At 39.2% G+C, this 22,828-nt stretch overlaps 1 protein-coding gene across 1 annotated transcript; it reads right to left on the bottom strand.

The window, feature by feature from the left end:
• Positions 1 to 1,702: 1,702 nt before the first annotated feature.
• On the bottom strand, positions 1,703 to 22,828 carry LOC311175494 (L-lactate dehydrogenase C chain; the record flags this gene model as incomplete). The annotated part of the gene is made up of 7 exons (XM_084240382.1): positions 1,703 to 1,867; positions 3,549 to 3,672; positions 4,687 to 4,804; positions 9,604 to 9,777; positions 10,715 to 10,888; positions 15,774 to 15,891; positions 22,703 to 22,828. 7 exons carry the CDS (start codon positions 22,826 to 22,828, stop codon positions 1,703 to 1,705), a joined length of 999 nt encoding a protein of 332 aa, XP_084096508.1.

Raw genomic sequence — 22,828 nt, 5'->3', positions numbered from 1 at the left:
CAGCAGTCACTTTACACTTGTGGCAAGCCTTCAGGAATCAGCAGTCCCACATAAAGCCAACCCTATTTGGCTGGGTTATGTGATTTGGGGTGTTTTATTGGGAAACTAATATCCTTTCTTCTCTATGCACATATCTGACAAATTATTTTATGTTTAGCAGTGGTTTTTTTTTTAATTCTTTCTCCCTCAAGAGCCTTTTTAGGCATCTTCCCCCCAATCATTCAGCTCCCTCTTCCCCTGCCCCTCACTGTTAAGTATTAAGGAATAAGATTGTGTCTGGTAGGTTTGAGGTTTGGAGAGCCAAAACTTTGTAATATCTAAGTTTTTGTCACCTACCAAAAACGAATTTTCACTCCTTGGAGACAATGTTGCATTGCTAAGAATACAGGATGTAAAGCAGTTTTAAGTCCTATAACGTTCCCGTAAAAACTGTATTTTACAGTCTTTCAATCTCTGTAAGGGTTCCCTAAAATGAAGTTTTAACTTGGTGTACAAAAAGGAGCTATAAAAAAAGGCAAAATCCACAGAAAATGCAAACTTTCTCCTCATTCTAACTTAAATTTACTCATAAACCATATTTTGCACATTCAAGGGAAGAATTGAAAAACAAGGAAAAAGAACAAAATAATGGGAAACTAATCATCTTAAATAGAAGATGACTAGAAAGCAAGCTATTAAGACAGTAAGAATAGCAGAGGTGAACCCTGACTGACCAAATAGTACTACATGTCCACCAGTCCTGTAAAGTCTCAAGGCCTGCATATCTGCCTCTTATTTTTCCTACTGAGGCTATCCTGATGTAAATTTGTAAGTTACCTTGGCCCTGATTTCTTACTTGTTTCATTGTATATTTTCTGTAGCTGCCTCAAATTTTATGGAGTCAAGGAAATACTGCCTATGTGTTATATGTGTGTGTGAGATATTTACATGAACCCTGGACACCATAAAGGAGGTGCCAGTTAACTGTGACAAAGCACTCATCATTAATCAATTGATTGAGGAACCTTAAATACTCACTGGGAAACACTGAGGGCAGAAATCACATGGTACTGATCACATAACCATGCCACAGCAAGCATAGTAGTTTGCAGAACAAATGACCTAGAGGATGGTCGAAGCATCTCTGTTATTTCAACAGATACCAAACCAACTGTATTTGAATTTACATGAACTGGTATAATTCTTGCAGAGTTGAAGATTATTTTTGCACCATAAAGTTGTATTTCTATTTTCTTCCTGATATACTTGATGTTTAAAATAAGTACTTAGTCAAGATTATACCTACGCACATAAAATTAATGAAGCAATATAAACTGAATGTTGGTGCCCTAATGGAAGAAAGCACAAGATGAAAATTCAATATCCTAAAAAGTACTTATTTTGTGAAAATAACCATAAGCTCTATATTATAATGAATTATTAGACATATTCTGCCAAGCCTGAAGGCAACTCTTACATATATGATACACTCAAAAGTATACCTTACATAAGTACAGGCTGGATTCATTGCAATAGAGCTAGTAGAGGACTCATAAAGAAGGGAAATCTCTTGCCATTTCACTTTTCTAGCTTTCAGAGACTGGAGTTATGTCATAGGTTCCAGTGTTTGTCTTTTATTTTTGACAGATTATATGCAATACTTTCAACGTGTAAAATACACAGTCTGCTATCTCATTTTAAAACAGTGGGACATTAAAAAGCTTTAAATTATCAGGTCTTTTTGGACATTCCAAATAGTGGTTGCACTCTTCTTAAAAAGATTCTCCTCCTCAGAATTCAGCTTAATTTTCACAATATCTGAGACACCATTTCGCCCCAAGATACAAGGGACACTGAGAAATATTTCTTCCTTTATTCCATATAAATCCTGAAAGGCAAAATTAGATTATTGTTCAGTACCCTGACATGACAAAGCAGCTGTGCAAGAACTTCACAATTAGAATATACCAGAAAGGGGGCCTCCCTGGTGGCGCAAGGGGTTAAGCCACAGCGCTATGAAGTTATCCACAGCCACTGCAGCATGAGATCGATCCCTGGCCAGAGAGGTGACCCACAATGGCGCAGCAGACCTCTCCTGTCTCGCCCCCTACTCCCCTCAGCAGTGTTGTTTCAGTTGATCTGCCTGTTGTGTTCCCCACTCTATCTCTGATGGAATCCTCTCATCCTCCTCACTTCTGGCCTGTACTCTAGTTCTTAAATGCATAAATAAATAAATCTTTTAAAAAAAAAAGAATATATCAGACAAATGGTGCTGCTCAATAATAATTACTCAGAGAGCCGAAGAGTGATCATAGATAATGCCAAGAGCATCCTGCTATCCTATGAACATGTGGAACTTGTGCTCAATGACATGAAGAACATCAAAGGGCCTCAACAGGAACAAGGATAGCACTGTCTATCATTTACTGGGCCATCTTTCTGTCCAACAGAAAGGATATCGTGCAGTCCTTCATGATACTATTTTATCTAAGGAAGGTTGTGAAATCAAGCAGCCTATGTTTGGTGTAAACTTCACATCAACAGAACAGTGAAGTCTGAAGCAGGAAGTAATTGGAGAGGTTCTGTTTCCTACAGGTTGATCTCTAGAGCAGAGAGCACCATTGAGTTTGGGCAAAGAATGGTATAGGAAGCATCATCTCCCGTCTCCAGAGGTCAAGCCTATAATGGAGCCTATGGGTACACAACAGGGTCTGTGTCTATCTTCCACCAGCAGACAATGAAATATATTCCTCACCCTCTATTGTCCCCACCTGACTTCTATCCAGGACTTCCCATGATGGACAGCACCATAGAGTAGGTGCAGCCATGACCACTGCCCTATCCTGTGCATATGAAACCTTCGCAACCCCAATATGCTCCCTCCAACACTGTAGCTGGAGCCAAGGCCATACAAGCAGTTACCAGAACCTATAAAGGTCTGGACACACAATGTAAACATACCTACAAGTGAGCCTTCACCCCCCTCCATATGGAAGGGGGAAGATAAGACAGCTCAGCAGTTCATCACACCTCCTTTGAGTCTAGGACTAGGGCTAGGGGAGGTGACTAGAAGGTAATGTTTTTTTCCAAGTCTGATTATAAAGTTGTCAGGAACTAACAATGAAAAAAATAAAAGACTCTCTGAGTCTAGAACAGTGCTTCTCAGCTTCCCATGATAGCTCAACACACACAGGCATTACTCAGCCAAGCTTCCCGCTCATCATTTCTAGGGCTCTCCAAATTAACTCCTATTCATTATTCCAATTAGGTCACATTTTTCTGTCATAGTAAGCCTCTCCTAACCACCACCAATGGCCCCCATCCAAGTGCAGTTAACTTTTCTTAGCATTTTGTAGTTTTTCATCATAGCACTTGGCATAATGTTAGCACATATTAACCTTTTTAATTGTTTTATTAAGATTACTTCTTTCATTAAAAACTATGACTTCAGGGCCTCTAGCTTATTTATTCACCATTGTATCTTCAACATGTATAATGCCTGGCATACGGTATGGACTTGATAAGTATTAAAGGAAAGAATGATAAATGAAGATTCAACTTAAGTCTACCTTAATCATAGTGGAAACTGGATGCACTCTCCTGAGATTTTTCAATATTGATTCTGCCAGATCTGTCACAGATAATCCAATAGCCCAAGAGGTATAGCCCTTCCGCTTGATGATTTCATAGGCACTACCATTATAGAAAAAACAAAATTCATGAGAACTCAGAAAAACATAGTATTTTTCAAATTATTTATGAATATGCGATCACAGTTTCTGTACTTATTATAAACATATAAACCTCACTATTCACTTTATTAATTCACCCTTCTTTTATCAAAAAGGCACATTACAGGCCTCCCCGGTGGCGCAGCAGTTGAGCACTGGGTTGCGAAGCTGCCCGCGGCCTCTGCAGCGCCGGTTCAATCCCCGGCTGCTCCCCGGCCACCAGAGGAGGGTCCCACATGGCGCGCAGACCTCTCCTGCCACCCGCTGCTCCCCTCAGCAGTGTACTTCGCTTCTGCCTGCTCTGCTCCTCGCTCTGGCTCTGGTGAATTCTCTCACCCTCCCGCACTTCTGACTGTACCCAGTGCATGTATAAACAAGCAAACAAACAAATAAATAAATAAATAAAACATGCCTCTATAAAAAAAAAAAAGGCACATTACTAGAACAACTGTGCCACTCAAGATGAAACTAGCTTTAACTTTTTTGTATTGCTGCTTATATATCCAAATACAGAATATGATCACCTTGATAGCTACCGCATATATCTGACTACTTAAAATTGTTACAAGGGTACCAACATAACTTTATATAATTGTAAGTCATGTGTACATTTTTCCTAAGAATATATCATTAAATCAACAATTATAGAAACATGGGAAATGCTTATGATACATTTTCAAAGGAAAATAGCTAAGTCCTAGTTATGCAATTTCTTATCTCAGACTTGTAAAAAATATACTACATTTTTATAAGAACTTCAGAATTACATTACTCCATAAAGAAATTGATAGTGATTAATTTTTGAGTGATAGACTTATAAGTGGTCTTATCTATTTTTGCTTTTCTGAATCTTCTTATTTTCTACAATAAATATGTATTATATTTTTGCACTGCCATCAAAGTGGACTCAGTATTTTTGTCTGTGAAATTTGTTCTTAAACTTTAAGGCATTAAGAAATTGAATGAATTCTATTACCTGTTAACAACTTGTTTATGAATATTTTTCCACTGGTCTTTGTCCGAATCTGTTCCTAATTGAGGGTTTAGAGTCTTCAGAGGAACACCAGCAACATTCACCCCACTCCATAAGGGCACTAAAAGAAGTAGATCTCAAGGTAAAAACTCTATACCTAAAACATAGTGTTGCAAAACCTGTATTATCACAATTTTAAAGGGTTGTATGTGGGCCTCCCGGGTGGCGCAGCGGGTTGAGCACAGCGCTGTGAAGCTGTCCACAGCCTCTGTAGCACGAGTTCAATTCCTGGATGGCCAGGAAGATTCCCACATGGCACCGCAGACCTCTCCTGTTGCGCCTGCTGCTCCCCTTAGTAGTGCTTTCGGTCCATCTGCCTGTTCTGCTCCTCACTCTGTCTCTGGTGAATCCTCTCACCCTCCCGTGCTTCTGGTCTGTACCCCAGCTATTGTATAAATAAAAAAAAAAAACTTTAAAAAAAAAAAGGGTTGTGTGTATATGTATATATACATGTATGTATATACACACATACACATAGATACATATATATATATATATATGTATGAATGAACTCTTCTCAGTACTATTACAGGTAAGCATGCAAGGCACCCCAGAACCCCCAAACCTGCCTGCTCTAAATAGGTTCTGCCATCTGTTGCATCAAGTCAAAACATACTCTGTTGTGTAGGGCCTTTTTTTAAAAAAAAGATTTATTTATTTATGCATACAAGAGCTGGGGTACAGGCCAGAGATGCGGGGGGTGAGAGGATCACCAGAGACAGAGTGGGGAGCAGAACAGGCAGACTGACTGAAATACACTGCTGAGGGGAGCAGCAGGTGAGACAGGAGCAGTCTGTTGCGCCAGGTGGGTTGCCCCCTGGCTGACCAGGGATCGAACTCATGCTGCAGAGGCTGCGGACCGCTTCACAGTGCAGTACCATCAGGGAGGCCCTATTGTGTAAGGCCTTTAATGGGAAGGAACTTTAATACAGTTAGTGTGCAATAAAGTTAAGGGAAAGAATAGAGTTTCTAAATCAAGCACCCGAAGTTCCCCATCCCCTCGTAGGTAAGTGCCCAGCCAAACAGGGTAGGCCCAAAGCCAGGCCACTGAGGCCAGAAACCTGCCCCAAGTCTAAGGCACCACCTGTGGGGACTCGTAAGAAAGGGGCAGAAGGAGTCCAACATGTCTGGGACAGAAGGAGCAAAATCAAAATCAAGATAAAAACTGCCATTGTTAACCTCCCCACAGGCCTTTCACCCACGTTTGTGTCACCCAGTCCATGACCAAGAAGAAAGCGCAGCTTCTTCACATGTCTCTCTGCTCCATGTACCTCCTCCAGGTCTCCTCCTGGCTCTTTATCTTTCTTTCTTCCTTCCTCCTGTCTCCTCCCCAGCTTCTCCTTCTCCCTGTTCAGCTCCACCCTCCCTTGGGTGAGGCAGAGAACTGAAATCTCCCCTTTCCCTGGGAACCACCCTGTCACAGGACCACATCAGTTACTGAGTTCAGTGGGTCTTTTTATAAAGTTAGGTTACTACTCTACACTACATATAAAAAGTTTCGACTGGACCAAAAAGACAAATGTAAGAAATAAAATTATAAAGTGTTGAATACATGTAGTATAATTTATTTATAATGATGTGGTATAGGAGGCATTTTAAAACAACATACAAGTACAGGGCCTCCCCGGTGGCGCAGCGGTTGAGCGCTGGGTTGCGAAGCTGCCCGCGGCCTCTGCAGCGCCGGTTCGATCCCTGGCTTCTCCCCGGCCACCGGAGGAGGGTCCCACATGACGGCGCAGACCTCGCGCAGACCTCCCCTGCCGCCCGCTGCTCCCCTCAGCAGTGTACTTCAGTCCTTCTGCCTGCTCTGCTCCCTGCTCTGGCTCTGGTGAATTCTCTCACCCTCCCGTGCTTCTGACTGTACCCAGTGCATGTATAAACAAAACAAACAAACAAATAAATAAATAAAACATGCCTCTATTAAAAAAAATAAAAAATAAAAAAAAAATAAAAACAACATACAAGTACAGAATCCACAAAGAGAATAATTCATAAGAAAGGGCTAAATATTATAAGCAACTAGAGGGAAGAGAGGAAGAAATTAATACCATACTGTCAACCTAGAGTCTTATAGCAATTAAACTGTCTTTCAGAAATAAGGAGAAACTAAAATATCCCATTTAAAAAAAAAAAAACATTGACAAGAAGAATAGAATAGAATCCAGGTGAAGGAGTTAGAAGCAGGCTATAAAGACAAGCAATAAAACTGGGAAACATTAACACAAGTCAAAACAGGTACTGACTAATTACATAATAATAATTAAAATTAGGGCCTCCCCTGGTGGCGCAGCTGGTGAGAGCTGGGCTGCGAGGCTGCCCACAGCCTCTGCAGCGCCGGTTTGTTCCTCGGCCGCTGGCGAGGGTCCCACAAAAAAATAAATAATGATAATAATTAAATTTAGTGAGGGGGATATAAAAATAGGAGAAAACCAGATATGTAACTTATAATTACATATATGACAGAAAGAGTATGATCAAACTTAAAGCATTCTAAGATCAATGTACTGTTCCAAAGAAGGGAAAAGGCACTTATAATTTTTAGGTTAAATATGAATATTAAAATTTATAGGTAATCATGTAAAAAGTGAGTATACAATCAAAATTAAAGTTTAATTAACTCAACAGAAAAACAGAAAAAAACAAGAGAAGTATAAGAAAATCTCACTAAGAGGAGTATTAAATATTGGGTTGTCGAATAAGGGATCAGGAAAAAAAGAGTAATAAAAAAAATTAGCAGGCAACCATAAATCAGAGACAGTCTGTGAGGGAGGGAGAGGAAAAGGGATCAAAACAAGGTACAGACCATGGAATATTACTCAGCATTCAAAAAAGATAAACACATGCAATTTGCTGCAACATGGATGGCGCTGGAAGGGATCATGCTCAGCGAAATAAGCCAAAAAGAAAAAGAAAAATACCGGATGGTCTCACTCATAGCAGGAATCTAGAAAACTTAAATAAGGGACCAGGAAAATGAATAACTATAAGAAAGTGAAAATCAAAATCAACAAAAAACTATGAACCAGAGACACTTTTAGGGGGGCGGGGGCGGGAGGGGATGGATTGGGGTCAGAATGGGGGGCTGCAATTGTATGGGGAATATAACAATAAAATTTATTAAAAAAAAAAAAAAAAAAAAAAAAAAAAAAAACAAGGTACAGAAGAGCACAGGGGACTAAAGTGATGGTTCACAGGTGAGTTGGTGGTGGGAATTTTACGGGGAATACACAATGATGTAAAAGATATAAATAAAAAAATTAATTAAGAAATAAATACTGGGTTGTCAAAAAAATCATGATGCATTTTTGCTTGAAAAATAGAAAAATATGTCATGATTTTTCTAACAACCCAAAATATTCATTAATACTAACCAAAATGTTCTGTTTTTTTAACAAATAAAATCATAAAATATTAAATGTGAAAAATTAAAACATATCTGGAAAAATTATTTGTAATGACTTTCAGAAGGAAGACCTGAGTTAAGATACAAGACCTGGGGCCTCCCTGGTGGCACAAGGGGTTGGGACACAACCTATGAAGCTGTCAGCAGCCACTGCAGCATGAGTTCAATCCCTGGCCAGCCAGGGAGCAACCCACATGGCGCAGCAGACCTCTCCTGTCTCACCCACTGCTCCCCTCAGCAGTGTATTTCAGTCAGTCTGCCTGTTCTGTTCCCCACTCTGTCTCTGGGGAATCCTCTAACCCCCCACACACACACCTCTGGCCTGTACCCCAGCTCTTGTATGCATAAATGAATGACTCTTAAAAAAAAAAAAAGAAAAGATACAAGACCTGGGTCAAATTAAGGTACTGGTCCAAGAAGTATACTAGTCAAAAGTATCACACTTGAAATATAAAGAATAGAGAATTCATTAAATGTTTTGAATAAGCAAATAAATGAATGATTAAAGGTATCTGTTTTCAATGGAACTAGAGCTATCATGGAAAGAAAATTTAAACATAAAACACAGAGAACATTGTAATTGTGTGAACAGTCCTACTTGTGTAGCAAGGATTAAACATTTAAGTTCAGAAAAGAAAAAGGTTGATGTGGCCTAAGTAATTGCTTAAAGCACATATTATATAATATTTATATACAAATTTATAGCACCAAAGTAGATTACTGGTTGGTGGGGAATGGGGTAGGAGCTCATACAGAATGGGGGTTTCTTTTTGAGGTGATAAAAGTGTTCTATAATTAGATTATGGTAATGGTTACATAACTTGAATATATTAAAAACCCATGAATTTAAACACTTTAAATGGGTGTATTTTTTGGATATGAATTATATATAAATAATGCCTTTTTAGGGCCTCCCTGGTGGCACAGGGGTTAAAGACAGCGCTATCCAGCTGTCACCAGCCACTGCTGCACGAATTCCATCCCCCAGCCAACCAGGGAGCAACCCACATGGCACAGCAGACCTCTCCTATCTCACCAGTTGCTTCCCTCAGCAGTGTATTTCAGTAGATCTGCCTGTTCTGCTTCCCACTATCTTGTGAATCCTCTCACGCCCCCACACTTCTGGCTTGCACCCCAGTTCTTGTATGCATAAATAAATAAATGTTTAAAAAAATTAAAACTGTGGTTTTAAAACCACAGTAAGGTCTTCAGATAAGGAAAACACTTGACTTTTTCAAACAGCTATGTGCTCTCTGCATATTTTATGAGGTAACTAAATCAATGACTCAAAAGACTGAAAGTAAAGAAATAAAAAAATACACTAGGAAAATAGAATAAAACAAAAATCGGGCAACTATATTAATATCAGAAAAATACTTTGAAGAACATAAACACCAATAGTGATAGGTTATATAATGATAATTATGACTACATAATGATAATAGGCTTGTACTTACCACTAGAATCACCATGTTCTCCAATAATCCAACCATGGCAGCTTGTGGGATGGACACCCAACTTCTCTCCAATTAGATAACGGAAACGGGCAGAGTCTAGATTACAACCAGTTCCTATTATACGACTTGGTGGAAATCCACTCAACTTCCAGACCACATATGTCAAAATATCCACTAGGAAGAACAATCTCTTATTAGAAAAAATCAATAGTAACTTCCTTTTTCAATTTGCTTTTTCTGAATAGATTGTCTTAGAATTAAACTAAGGTATGTTATAGAGTTAAAAGTGAAGTAAATTAACAAATATGAAAAATCTTCACAGGTTTTATAAAGGTTAAATTATTCACTACTGGAATTTTTTTAAAAGATTGATTTATTTGTGCATACAAGAACTGGGGTGTAAGCCAGAAGTGTGAGGGTGAGAGGGGTAAGAAGATTCACCAGAGAGAGTGGGGAGCAGAACAGGCAGATCTACCCAAATACACTGCTGAGGGGAGCAGCAGGTGAGACAGGAGAGGTCAGCTGAGCCATGTGGGTTGCTCCCTGGCTGGGGATCAAACTTGTGCTGCAGTGGCTGGTGAGTTTGATAGTGCTGTCTTTAACCCCTGCGCCACCAGGGGGCCCACTACTGGAATTTTTAAGCAAGCAAAAAAATCCTCCTCCTTTGAGATAAAGTATGTATCTAACTACATATCTAACAGGTAGTTAATTCTACCTCCTTAAGAGAGTCTAGATTTCTATTCTTCACCACAGCCTCACCTAAATTATTAGCATCTCCTATCTAGAATAAGGTTACATCAATGCCCAGAACTGCATACAGGTGTGTAAAAGCTCGGGGAACAAAACAAAACAAAACACAAAGACCCTGAATTTTAGCTCTGTCTGACACAGACATGCCTTCCAAGTAAGACATACCAATGGCTAACAGGTACAATGAAAAGATGTCAACATCATTAATCATCAGGAAAATGTTAATCAAAACCTATAGATTCTGTATAATCTATAGATTATAGATTATCATATATAAACATTACCTCAATAAAGTTATTATAAAAAGAAATGGTATGGAAATATCATCCTTATGAGGTTATAAGGAGGATAAAATACTCACCTGGATTTGAAACAACAAGTATTTTACATTCAGGACTATGACGAACTATGGCAGGAATCATTGATTTCATGATATTCACATTACGTTGGACTAAGGCAAGGCGGCTTTCTCCTTCTTGCTGTCGTGCCCCTGCTGTTATAATAACTAATTTGGAGTTTTCAGATACACTACAGTCTTAAAAGGAAACAAAAAATAATATTTAGATCAAGATTGCCATAAATTATTGTGCATTAATTCTTTAAAACTGTGTTATATGTCCTTGGTATTAAAGTACTGATCTACTTTCATGTCTGACAGTTGTAATAAATATTTTTCCATGTTGTAACTGTTATTTGCATAACCTGTAGGAAGCCTTGTCACTATGACATACATTATTATATGGCTTTTTTTTTTTAAGCAATAACAACAGAACCTGCCAACCCCCTTAGTCCACATTCTCATGTTATTAAGGTCGAGGACAACTCAAGCTCTCTGGTTTCTTAGAAACATGGAAATCCAAAGTCATCTTTTATTCTCTGTGACCTTTCTCATCCCTACTTTTCTCCCTTCTTTCCACCTGACTTTGAGGAGAAACAAACCAACAACCAAAAAAAACTCTTGCAACTTCTCCAGTCATCTCTTCATAGTTCAGATAGATTACTTGAAATATTACTGATAAATTCAATTAAAGTATATACCAAAATAAAACATTTAGTCTTTTTACAATGTCTCTAAATTACCTTGTAATATTTTAGTCATATTTTTCAGGTGCCCTGATTCTACCAAGGCCATCATCTTACCTGTTATTTATTTTCCTTTTTAAATATAACTCAATCCCCAGTGACAAAATTGCCAATCTTCTGGCCCAAAGATTGAGATCTCACTACCTATATCCTGACTCTGCCACTCTCTAGCTGTGGGACCCTGGGCAAATATTTTACCTTCTCTGACCCTCATTTCCGTATCTACAAGACTAAGCTAACAAAAGCTTTTCTTTATAAGGTTCTTAAAAATCATTGTTCTTAGGCCTCCCCAGTGGCACAGCAGGATGAGCTCAGTGCTGTGAAGCTGTCCGCAGCCTCTGCAGCGTGGGTTTGATTCCCAGCCCGCCAGGGAGAAACCCACATGGCGTGGCAGACCTCTCCCGTCTCGCCTGCTGCTCCCTGTCTTCGGTCCGTCTGCCTGTTCTGCTCCCCACTCTGTCTCTGGTGAGTCCTCTCACCCTCCTGCGCCTCTGGCCTGTACCCCAGTGCTTGCATAAAAATAAATAAATCTTTAAAAAAAATAACAAAACTATTGTTCCTAGCCATGATTCAGTTAAGCTAATATACAGTATACAGAACAATGCTTACCACATGTTAAATGTTCAATAAATGTTAGCAATTATCACTATTATCATGTAAGTTTGTCAAGTGCCAATTCTTGTTATGCATCTCCTAATCATATTCATAAATACTGTTCTCTTCACTGAATTTTTAAAGCACTGCCTATAATTCTCAAATAGCCCTTATATACAGTACTTATGTTATAGTCCCATGATTGTTTTACTTATACCCCTACCTTCATCATAAGCTCCATAATAAACAAGTTCTAATCTCATATTTGATTATGGTTCCTTCTATAATCCAGGATCTTAGGCTGAGTGTTAACTATTGTACATATGAGACAATTAAAAACATCTGTGGATAACCAAAGTTCCATTGCTCTTCCTCATTAGGGCTCATTAAAATGTATTTTCAGGGCCTCCCCGGTGGCGCAGCGGTTGAGCGCTGGGTTGCGAAGCTGCCCGCGGCCTCGGCGGCGCCGGTTCGATCCCCGGCTGCTCCCCGGCCACCAGAGGAGGGCCCCACATGGCGCGCAGACCTCTCCTGCCGCCCGCTGCTCCCCTCAGCAGTGTACTTCGGTCCTTCTGCCTGTTCTGCTCCCCGCTCTGGCTCTGGTGAATTCTCTCACCCTCCCGCGCTTCTGACTGTACCCAGTGCATGTATAAACAAAACAAGCAAGCAAATAAATAAATAAATAAATAAAAACATAAATAAATAAATAAATAAATAAATAAAATAAAAATGTATTTTCAAAATGTTATGAGATATAGTGTTCATTATTCAGAGATAAAATATATGTTCAAATTTTAAATATTAAATTTAATATTTAGCAATTTAACAATATTTAACAATTTAACAATTCTCTAAAAATCACAAAATTAATAGAATATCACCAATATGTTGAAAGCCCCTGTGTGTTCCTAATAGATAATGTCTGTATCTTCATACTCAGACGTTTCCAACCTCCTCTCACTGGTGAAAATCACCGCCTTACCTTGAAAACAAAGTTTTACCACCTATTCATATTTAACCAACATACTAAGTTTTATCTGGTTTTGAATCATAAGGTATTACATTGGATAAATATTATATATCTGATATTCATCCAAGTTAATGTCACTGTTGTCCATTCACTTTTACTGCTGTGTAATATTACACTGCATAATTTATATAATACTGGTATTCATTGAGTTATTTCCATTTTAAGGCTATCCATTCCTGTACTTGCATGCAATGCACATGTGCACAAGTTTTTTGTTTTTTTCTGGTGGGGAGAGGGGTGAATATACCTAGGAATTAATTTCTGGGTTGTAGAATATGTTCCTGTTGAACCACCAGTTTATCAGAAAGTGTATTTAAAGTGATTTTACCATAATACACTCTGAACTATTATACATGCAAGCACCTATTGTTCCACAGCCTCAGAAACACATAGTATTTTCACACTTTTGCCAATCTAATGGGTGGATAATAGAACATTAATATGGTTTTTATTTTCCTTCCATGGTTACTAGCAAGATTGTCCTGTGATACAATTATGAGCCATTTGAGTGTCTTCTCTGATGAAACATTCATGTCTTTCCACATTTTTCTACTGTGCTATGTATACTCATCTTATTATGTGAGTACTTTTATTCTGAACACTTTTCATCAGTTGTTTTTGTTGCAAATATCTTCTCTAAATCTGTTGTCTAAAGAGTGCTTTTATGATGTGTCTTTATAAGCACAAACTCTAAAATTTATATTTTTTCCTTTATTGTGTTTGTATGTGTTTGCATTTAAAAATTCTTCTCTACCTTCAGGTGATAAATATAGTCTATTATCGTCTTAACAAAAGCTTTCAAATTGTTCTTATAACTTGTTCTTTTTCAAGTGTCTTGTTAATGGAAAGATTCATGCACTTTATGTTCAAAGTAGCACTATTCACAATAGCCAAGTCACAGAACAAACCTAAATGTTCATCAATAGACAAATGGATAAAGAAATTATGGAATATACACTAAATGTAATAATAAATGAAATATTACCTCTTGAGACAAAATGAATGGCTCTGGAGGTGATTATACTAAGTGAAATAAGCCAGAAAGTGAAAGTTACTGGATGGTTTCACTCATTTGTGGAATAAAAATGACCAAAGAAAACAAACTGGCAAAAGACAAAAATAATTCTTAAGGCTCTTTGAAAAATATATTGGTTACAGGAGAGGATACAGGGTGAGAAGGTAAGGGGTGGGGAGGAAGGTGACAGGGTATTGGCACTAGAGCTTTGGTGGAGAGTATATGAAAAGTATACATATGGAGATGTGAAGTTGTACTCCCAGAATTATACAGTTATGTAAATACTTAGCAAATCAATAAAATTTGAAAAAAATCCTTTTTGGTGTCAGGAAGAAAAATGAAAAAGAATGAAAATGGGGCCTCCCTAGTGACACAGGGGTTAAAATCTCAGTGTTATCAAGCTAATGCCAGCCACTGTGGCATTAAATCTGATCCCCAGCTAGGGAGCTAACCTACATGGTGCAGCAGATCCTCTCCTGTTTGGCCCACGCCACCCCTCAGCAGTGTATTTCAGTAGATCCACCTGTTCTGCTCCTTACTCTGTCTCTGGTGAATCTTCTCAACCCTCACACTTCTGGCCTACACTCGTTCTTCTATGTGTAAATAAATAAATCTTTTAAAAAAATTTAATAAAAAATTTGAAGGAAAAATCATAAAAATTCAGTAGATTGTGGGCCTCCCTAGTGGCGCAGGCGGTTGAGCGCCGCACTGTGAAGCTGTCCGCAGCCTCTGTCTCACCTGCTGCTCCCCTCAGCAGTGTATTTCTTCAGTCTGCCTGTTCTGTTTCCCTCTCTGTCTCTGGTGAATCCTCGCACCCTCCCACACATCTGGCCTGTACCCCGGTTCTTGTATAAAAATAAATAAATCTTAAAAAAAAATTCTGTAGTTTGTGATCAGATTGCTTCATGATTATCTTAAATTTCTGGTAGTACTTCAAAACAATTGACATGATCACTACTGTTATGGTTTAAAAAAGGATGCTGCAAAATTCCAATCAGCTGAGTTATAGTCAAAGGACTTGCCCTACAACCAGAAAACCTGCAAAAGAACTTCTTATGTATACTGCATATTTATGGTGGCTCTTTCTAGCAAGCATTTAAAATTAAATAACCACCATCAGTTTCAATTATATTAGGTAAGAGGACTTCTAGCAGAAAGTACATCTGTTGAATTACATTACCAAAATCTTGACTATAACTTTAGGGTATGATAGATAAAATAATTATTTTTCCTAATTCTCCAGGATTTCTCAATTGGTCAACACATGGTACTAATACTAAAGGGGCTAAGCTCCCCATTTCCTGTGGTCTGTAGCCTTGAAACCTGACCCTTATATAAACACAAAAATAAAGCCAGGTTAAAGAATATGGTTAACTATATCAATAACATTACAAAAGCATTCAAGACTTCTTATCCTTGGAAAAATACATAAAAATGACAATTTTAAAAAGCATTTATAAATACAATGTCCATTATAAATAGAATTAATGAATACATAAGCCCATTAACAGAAGAAATTTATATTTTTATATTTTTTATTTTTCAGTTATAATGTTCTTTTTTAAAAAAAAATAACTTTTAAAACATATGTCCCAATAAAAATGATAGCACTTTTAATTTATACCTATGAACATCAGTTTGGTAAAAATAATTACTTCTTTAAAAGTTCTTGAAATAACTTTTGAAGCTAAAATTAACCTTTTCCAGAGGTAATCTTTGAAGTATGAAAGAAAAGACTGCCATGCTGAAGATCCATTGTTTCTCCCTTCAATTTGTCCTCTGCAACATCAACAAGGGCAAGTTCATCAGCCAAACCCTAAGATACATAAAAGTTCTAAATAAAATATTCTGAAAACTGTGCTTGAGCTTTACAAGAATGAAAAGAATTTTTCTGTGGTCACTGTAAATTCAAATTTTCTATTCAAATTCATTTTTCTGTTTCTAATAAAAAATGCTATAAAAATGACAATTTTTTGAAGGTATATAACATGACCACAAATCAAGGTAATTACAATAGAATATAGGGGGGAAATTTTAATTTTTTTGCCTTCAATTTTTTAAGAATTGGTTCAGATAAGTTTAAAACCAATGAAAAGTCATAAAATTCTTTTCAAGGATTTTATTATATTTAACCCATATGCCTAATTCCCCAGTTGAACGAGCTGCTTTTAGTATGCATCCTTGTGATTCAGTACAATACAATTAACATTGGCCCTCCAATCTTGGAGCAGATGCTCATATAACCAAACCCAACCATTATTCTATGTAACATAAACTTTCCTCTGCACTGTGTGGACATTGCCAACCCCTGAAACAACAAGGGAGCTCATTCGGTGTGTTTTATATAGTAGATGCTGACCCCGGCAGTTGCGGGGCACTCTCTCTCACGGGAGGTCACACCTGATCTCTACTTCTACATAAATTCTGAAAAAGTTGAAAAGAAAGAGCAGGCCACTGATGAAAAGGCTGTGGTCGAGGAGGAATTTCAGGGTGAATGGACTTCTCCTACTTCCAAGTTTACTGCTACTGAACATGAGGTCACAAACTGGTCTGAAGTGCACAGGTGCCATTTGTACCTATTCAGCAGTTCTCCCTGAATACTGGAGGGAATAACTGAGTGGTCTTAAGCTGTTCTTCCACAGATTTTTAAAAAGAAAATGGAAATAATGTTAATGGAAAGTAAACTGTTTCCTAAAAAAAAAAAAATCCCAAGTGGCGTTTTTTTGGGAGGAAAGGGGTGAAACATTTTAATCTGATAGTAGCACATAATACTATACAGGGACCACCACTCTAATAAGAGTTTTCTCCCAGCTTCTAAGAAAGTTCTCAGAAATATTTGCTATAACCTGGTCCCCTGCCTATGGGAGAGGGAATGGAGTGGGAGAAACACTAGCATCTGCTTTCAATCACTCATAGATCCAGTTCTGAGCAAAGTTCTTGTAACATACTAGTTTCTCAGGATGAAACCACAAGCTAATCTCCTCTGCATTCTCCACAGAATCACTGCCATGAAAAATGTTCCTGCCAACTTGGATGCAAAAGTCCCTGTGGATGTTCCCAGGCTTGGAGTCTGCCAGGTTGGTCTCCACAAGCATCACTCCGCCTGTCTTTAGAACATTGTCCCTCCAAGACCATGGCAACCACTAGCCCTGAGTCAAGTATTTAGCCAGGCCAGCAAAGAACACACAGTCCTTTCAGTCAATGCAGTGTTCCTTGAAAAGGTCTTCAGAAACCTGTATCAATTTCAGAGCAACAAGGCAGAAAACACTTGGTGATCTCTCCTACCAGGGCTCACTTGACCACATTTGGCTTGATGGTGATAAGTATGACCTCATCATTGGCCTTGATCCCCTCCAGCTGCTGTGGCTCAAACTGAAGGCTGCCACTGACATTGGACCCAATGGTTTTTGGGTTTTTTTGGAGAAATATACATTCTAAAATTCATATGGACTCTCAAGGGACTCCAAATAGCTAAAACAATCTTGAAAGAGAACAAAGTTGGAGGTTTCATGCTTCCTTTTTTACAAAACTTATCACATAGCTACAGTAATCAAAAGAGTGCATTAATGACATGGTAGACATACAGACTAATGGAATAAAGTTCCAGAAATAAATTCTCATATATATTCAAACAATTTTTGATAGTGTGTCAAGACATCCAGTGGGAAAAGTATTACTGGAACCCAGTCATCTTAGTGGTGGGAGCTGGCAGGAGAGTGATGTCCTTTTGACCCTGCTGCCACACCATAAATCAGTTGTGGCAGTTGCTCCTCAAGCTCAATAACTGCCATTTGTTTTGTTTTTTAAAAAGATTTATTTATTCATGCATACAAGAACTGGGGTACAGGCCAGATTTACAGGAGGGTGAGAGGATTCACCAGAAACAGAGCAGGGAACAGAACAGTCAGACTGACGAAATACACTGCTGAGGGGAGCAGCGGGCGCGGCAGGAGAGGTCTGCGCGCCATGTGGGACCCTCGCTGGTGGTGGGGGATCTAACGGGCGTAACCCCGCAGCCCAGCGCTCAACTGCTGTGCCACCAGGGGAGGCCCTATGAAGTAATTTAATTAAGGTTTCTGATAGTAATAAAAGAGAAAGATCCATTACGTAAAAGCCCCACTTTGCAGGACAAAAGTCACTATGCTAAAACTGGGAAATAAATAAAATGAAAAATCAAAACCAGGAAAAGGGAAAGAACCTTGAAATTATAAAAGAATGATTTTCTTCCAAAAACAATACACCTGAATGAGGGAATATTTGCAAAAACAAAATCCCAGCATTGTGAACAACTTCTTGTTCTAACAAGTGAAAATAACTTGCTAAACTCTAAATTGGAAAATGAAAAACAAAAAAAAAGAAACACTGAAAACAGAAGCTGAATCATGCCGCTGTAGACTGGATACTGCTGTAAAAGATCATGATCCAAGTCAGACATCCGAGAGAGACCTAGAACTTAATTTCCAAGGGACAAGAGAGGAGCAGTTACATTTAGAGGGAAAAATGAATTTTGATCCATCTACCCTAAAAGATGACAATAAGCTTCTTGTCAACAGCCTTTTAAAGCTAAAAGTAAAATTGACAGCCTGGAAATTGAGCTTGAACACAGCCTCTGAAAGAGATGACGCGGGGAGCCCCCAGAAAAAGGAGACGACCAGAGCCTCCGAAGGAGGAGAGCCGACGCCAGACCCCTGAAGAAAAGAAGAGGGTTCCAGCCTCCGAAGAAAGAGGAAAGAAACATCCAGTAGCTGCCCTCCACAGAGGGAAGAGAAGCCGAAGGACTCTTTCATGAACTGGGCCTCAGTCCTGTATCTGACGTTGCCTCAAAGGAGCACAAAAGGCCCTGGGTCTGGTGCCTCTAAGAGCTGTTTGTTGTTGGTACTAGGTGAGGCAGCCGCCACTTGTGGGTACAGAAAACTCTGTTTCACCTGTTTGTAAATAAACCCCATAGTTGTTGTTTTGGAGTCTAAGGTCTCTTGCAGTTGTGTGCGTGGGTGAGAACACACAGGCGGCGACCTGTCCTCTTATAGGGGCACTGTCCTTTGTTAAGTCTATAGCTCTTGGTTTGGTTGTTGGCCTTTTGGAGCTTTTGGGTGGCTCGCTGGTCTCAGAAAAAATGAATTTTTGATCCGTCTACCCTCAAAGATGACAATAAGCTTGTCAACAGCTTTTTAAAGCTTAAAGTAAAATTGACATCCTGCAAATAGAGCTTGAACACAGCAAAGATGCTCTCAGAGGAAAGACTTTGGCTTTAGAAAAGGTCCAAAGAGACCTAAATCAAACACAATGTCAAAAGGAGGAAACTGAACTCATGTATCAGAACGAACAAGGAAAAGTTCATTTACACATGAGAAAGCACAATCCTTTTTTTTAAAAAAAAAAGTTATTTATGCATACAAGAACTGGGGTACAGGCCAGAGGTGTAGGGGATGAGAGGATTCACCAGAGACAGCGTGGGGAGCAGAATAGGCAGACTGACTGAATTACACTGCTGAGGGGAGCAGCAGGCAATGTGAGTATCTCTGCCGCAAGCCGGGATCGAACCCACACTGCAGAGGCTGCGGATTGCTTCACAGTGCTGCACTGAACTGCCTGCACCACCACAGAAGCCCAAAAGCAGGATCCTTAGAGAAAAGATTATCTCAAGTACAGAGTGAAAATACGCTGTTTCCACAGCAACCAAATGAGGCTTGCAATGAAACTAGCAATAAAAAGGAGACAACCCAGAACCCCAGAAAAAGGAGATGACGAGTGGAGCCCCCAGAAAAAGAAGATGACCCAGAGGCCCCAGAAAAAGGAGACCACCCAGAAGCCCCCGGAAAAGGAGATGACCAGAGCCCACGAAGAAGAAAGAGAAACAACGCCAGACCCCTAAAGAAAAGAAGATGGTTCCAACCTCTGAAGAAAGAGAAAAAGAAGCATCCAGTAGCCGCCTCCACGGAGAGAAGAGGACCCGAAGGACTCTATCATGGACTGGGCCTTGGTCCTGTCTCTGACGTTGCCTGAAAGGAGCACCAAAGGCCTTGGGCCTGGTGCCTCTAAGAGCTGTTTGTTGTTGGTACCTGGGTGAGGCAGCCACCACTTGTGGGTAATTTCCCGTTTGTAAATAAACCCCATGGTTGTTATTTCTGGAGTCTAAGGTCTCTTGCAATTGTGTGCGTGGGTGAGAACCCACAGACAGTGACCCGTCCTCTTATCAGGCACTGTCCTTTAGCTTTTGGTTGTTTGCCTTTTGGGTGGCTCTCTGACCTCAGAGACCCTGTGGTCTCTTTTGAGCCTCTCCGCCCCTGTTTCACCGTGAGTGAAACCAGCAAGAAGGCTGGTGCTGAACTTCCAGTGAATGCAGATGTCAGGAGACATGACCCAGATGAGAATGTCAAAAGTACGGTTCCTGGCTTGCAGAAGAGAGCAAAGGAAAGCAAAACTGACTCATGGTCTTCATCAGATCCTGTGGGTCAAGCCAAGGAAAAGACTGCTATTCGAACTCCAGTGAATGTAGATGCCAGGAGACAAGATCCAAATGAGAATGTCAGAAGAAGGGTTCCTGGCTCGCCAACGAAGGTAGTAAAGGAAAGTGATGATACGTGTTCTTCATCAGAATTTCTAGGTGAAGTCAGAGAGAAAGCTGGCGCTGGACTAATGGTGAATCACCATTAGGGCAGAAGACATGACCCAGATACGAATGTCAGAAGAAGGGTTCCTGGCTCGCCGACGAAGGTAGTAAAGGAAAGCGATGATACGTGTTCTTCATCAGAATTTCTAGGTGAAGTCAGAGAGAAAGCTGGCGCTGGACTAATGGTGAATCACCATTAGGGCAGAAGACATGACCCAGATACGAATGTCAGAAGGTCTGTAAAGAAAACACCTAATGAGAAGAAGGAAATCAATCCTATGGGGTGACTTTGATGATATAACTCAGACATCTGAAATGGCTTCAAGGGATTGTGACTTGCTTTACTCTAAACATGAGAATTGTATGTTGTTAATGGAACAACTTTGCATGAACTGTAAATCCCAGGATTTAATTTGTCCACATAAATGATTATTTGAACTTAATCACTGTGAACTACTAATGGAAAAAATTAGAAAAATGAAAGATGAGATTTGTGCACTACAAAAGAAGCTATCAGAAACAAAAGATATAAAATCACAGCTAATGCAGCAAAATGTGAAACAAGAATGCTGCAATTTGAGGGATCCGCTAAGGAAAAAAGAAGAGCAATGCAGGAGTGAAGTTCAAAGGAAACAGCAGCTTGAGTCCATACTGTCAGCAGTAGATATGGAACTGAGAACTCGAAGAAGTAATTTAATTAAGGTTTCTGATAGTAATGAAAGAGAGAAAGATCCATTACATAAAAGCCACATTCTGCAGGACGAAATCACTATACTCAAACTGGGAAATAAATAAAATGAAAAATCAAAACCAGGAAAAGGGAAAGAACCTTGAAATTATAAAAGAATGATTTTCTTCCCAAAACAATACACCTGAATGAGGAAAAATTTGCAAAAACAATATCCCAGCATTGTGAACAACTTCTTGTTCTAACGAGTGAAAATAACTTGCCGCCCTCCATGGAGGGAAGAAAAGCCGAAGGACTCTGTTACAGACTGGGCCTCAGTCCTGTCTCTGACGTTGCCTGAAAGGAGCACCAAAGGCCCTGGGCCTGGGGCTGTTTATTGTTGGTACCTGGGTGAAGCAGTCACCACTTGTAGGTACAGAAAACTCTGTGGCCTCTTTTGTGGCCTGCTCTGCCCGTTTCAAAAGGACAGTCAACCAATGGTAATGGGATGACTAGATATTTACATGCAGAAGAATGAAGTTGGACCCTTTTTTTACCTTAGACCATATACAGATTTAACTCAAAAACGATCATACACCTAATGCAAGACCTAAAACTGCTCTTAGAAGAAAACATAAGAGGAAAGCTTCATGACGTTGGATTTAGGATTCATTATTTAGATATGACTCCAAAAGCACAGGGAACAAAATTAAAAGACACTTTGAACTACATTTTTTAAAAATGAACATTAAAATTAAGGAATGTCCGTGCATCAAAGGACACAATCAGGATGAAAGGCAAATCTATGGAGTAGGAGAAAATACTTGAAAATGATGTGTCTGGTAACGGATTAATTTCTAGAATAGAAAAAGAACCCCTCAACTCAGCAACAACAAATAACTGGATTTGAAAATGGGCATAGAACTCAAAAGGACATTTCTCCAAACAAGCAAGCGTGTGAACAGACGCTCTGAAACAGAAGATTAAAGGAAATTCATTATGTCATCAAACTTGGTACTTTTTGGTTTTACAATGAGCATGTCATACAATTTTTTTTAAATGTTTTATGTAGAAGCCATCAGGAAATATGATTTTCACCCATTACTCACTCAGAAAGACAAGGTCCTGAAGCACTTCCACAATGTTATATTATGGAATAATCCAATCAGTGTGTCCCACTAATAAAGTTTAGGAATGCCTAGACACATGTAAACTCCAAATACATGTTCCTAAGATTCTGTCAAAATCAGATGAGGATACATATTAACCCTACAACCCTGAACTTAACAACATCTATAAGGCCTAAAAGTGCTTATTTGATGGTCAGCCATGGGATGGTTCATCACTTACCTTCAGTAAGATACTGATAGCACAAGCCATGCCCACAGCGCCTGTTCCCACAATGCTTATTTTACTCTGAGAGAGTTCATCTTCCGCAATTAGATTCTCAATAAGCTGCTCCTTGACAGTTGCCAT

The sequence above is a fragment of the Talpa europaea genome (assembly GCF_964194135.1).
Source record: "Talpa europaea genome assembly, chromosome: 1".
Taxonomy (NCBI): Eukaryota; Metazoa; Chordata; class Mammalia; order Eulipotyphla; family Talpidae; genus Talpa; species Talpa europaea.
The sequence above is the reverse complement of the archived record's forward strand: the minus strand, read 5'-3'. Positions and strand labels throughout refer to the sequence as shown.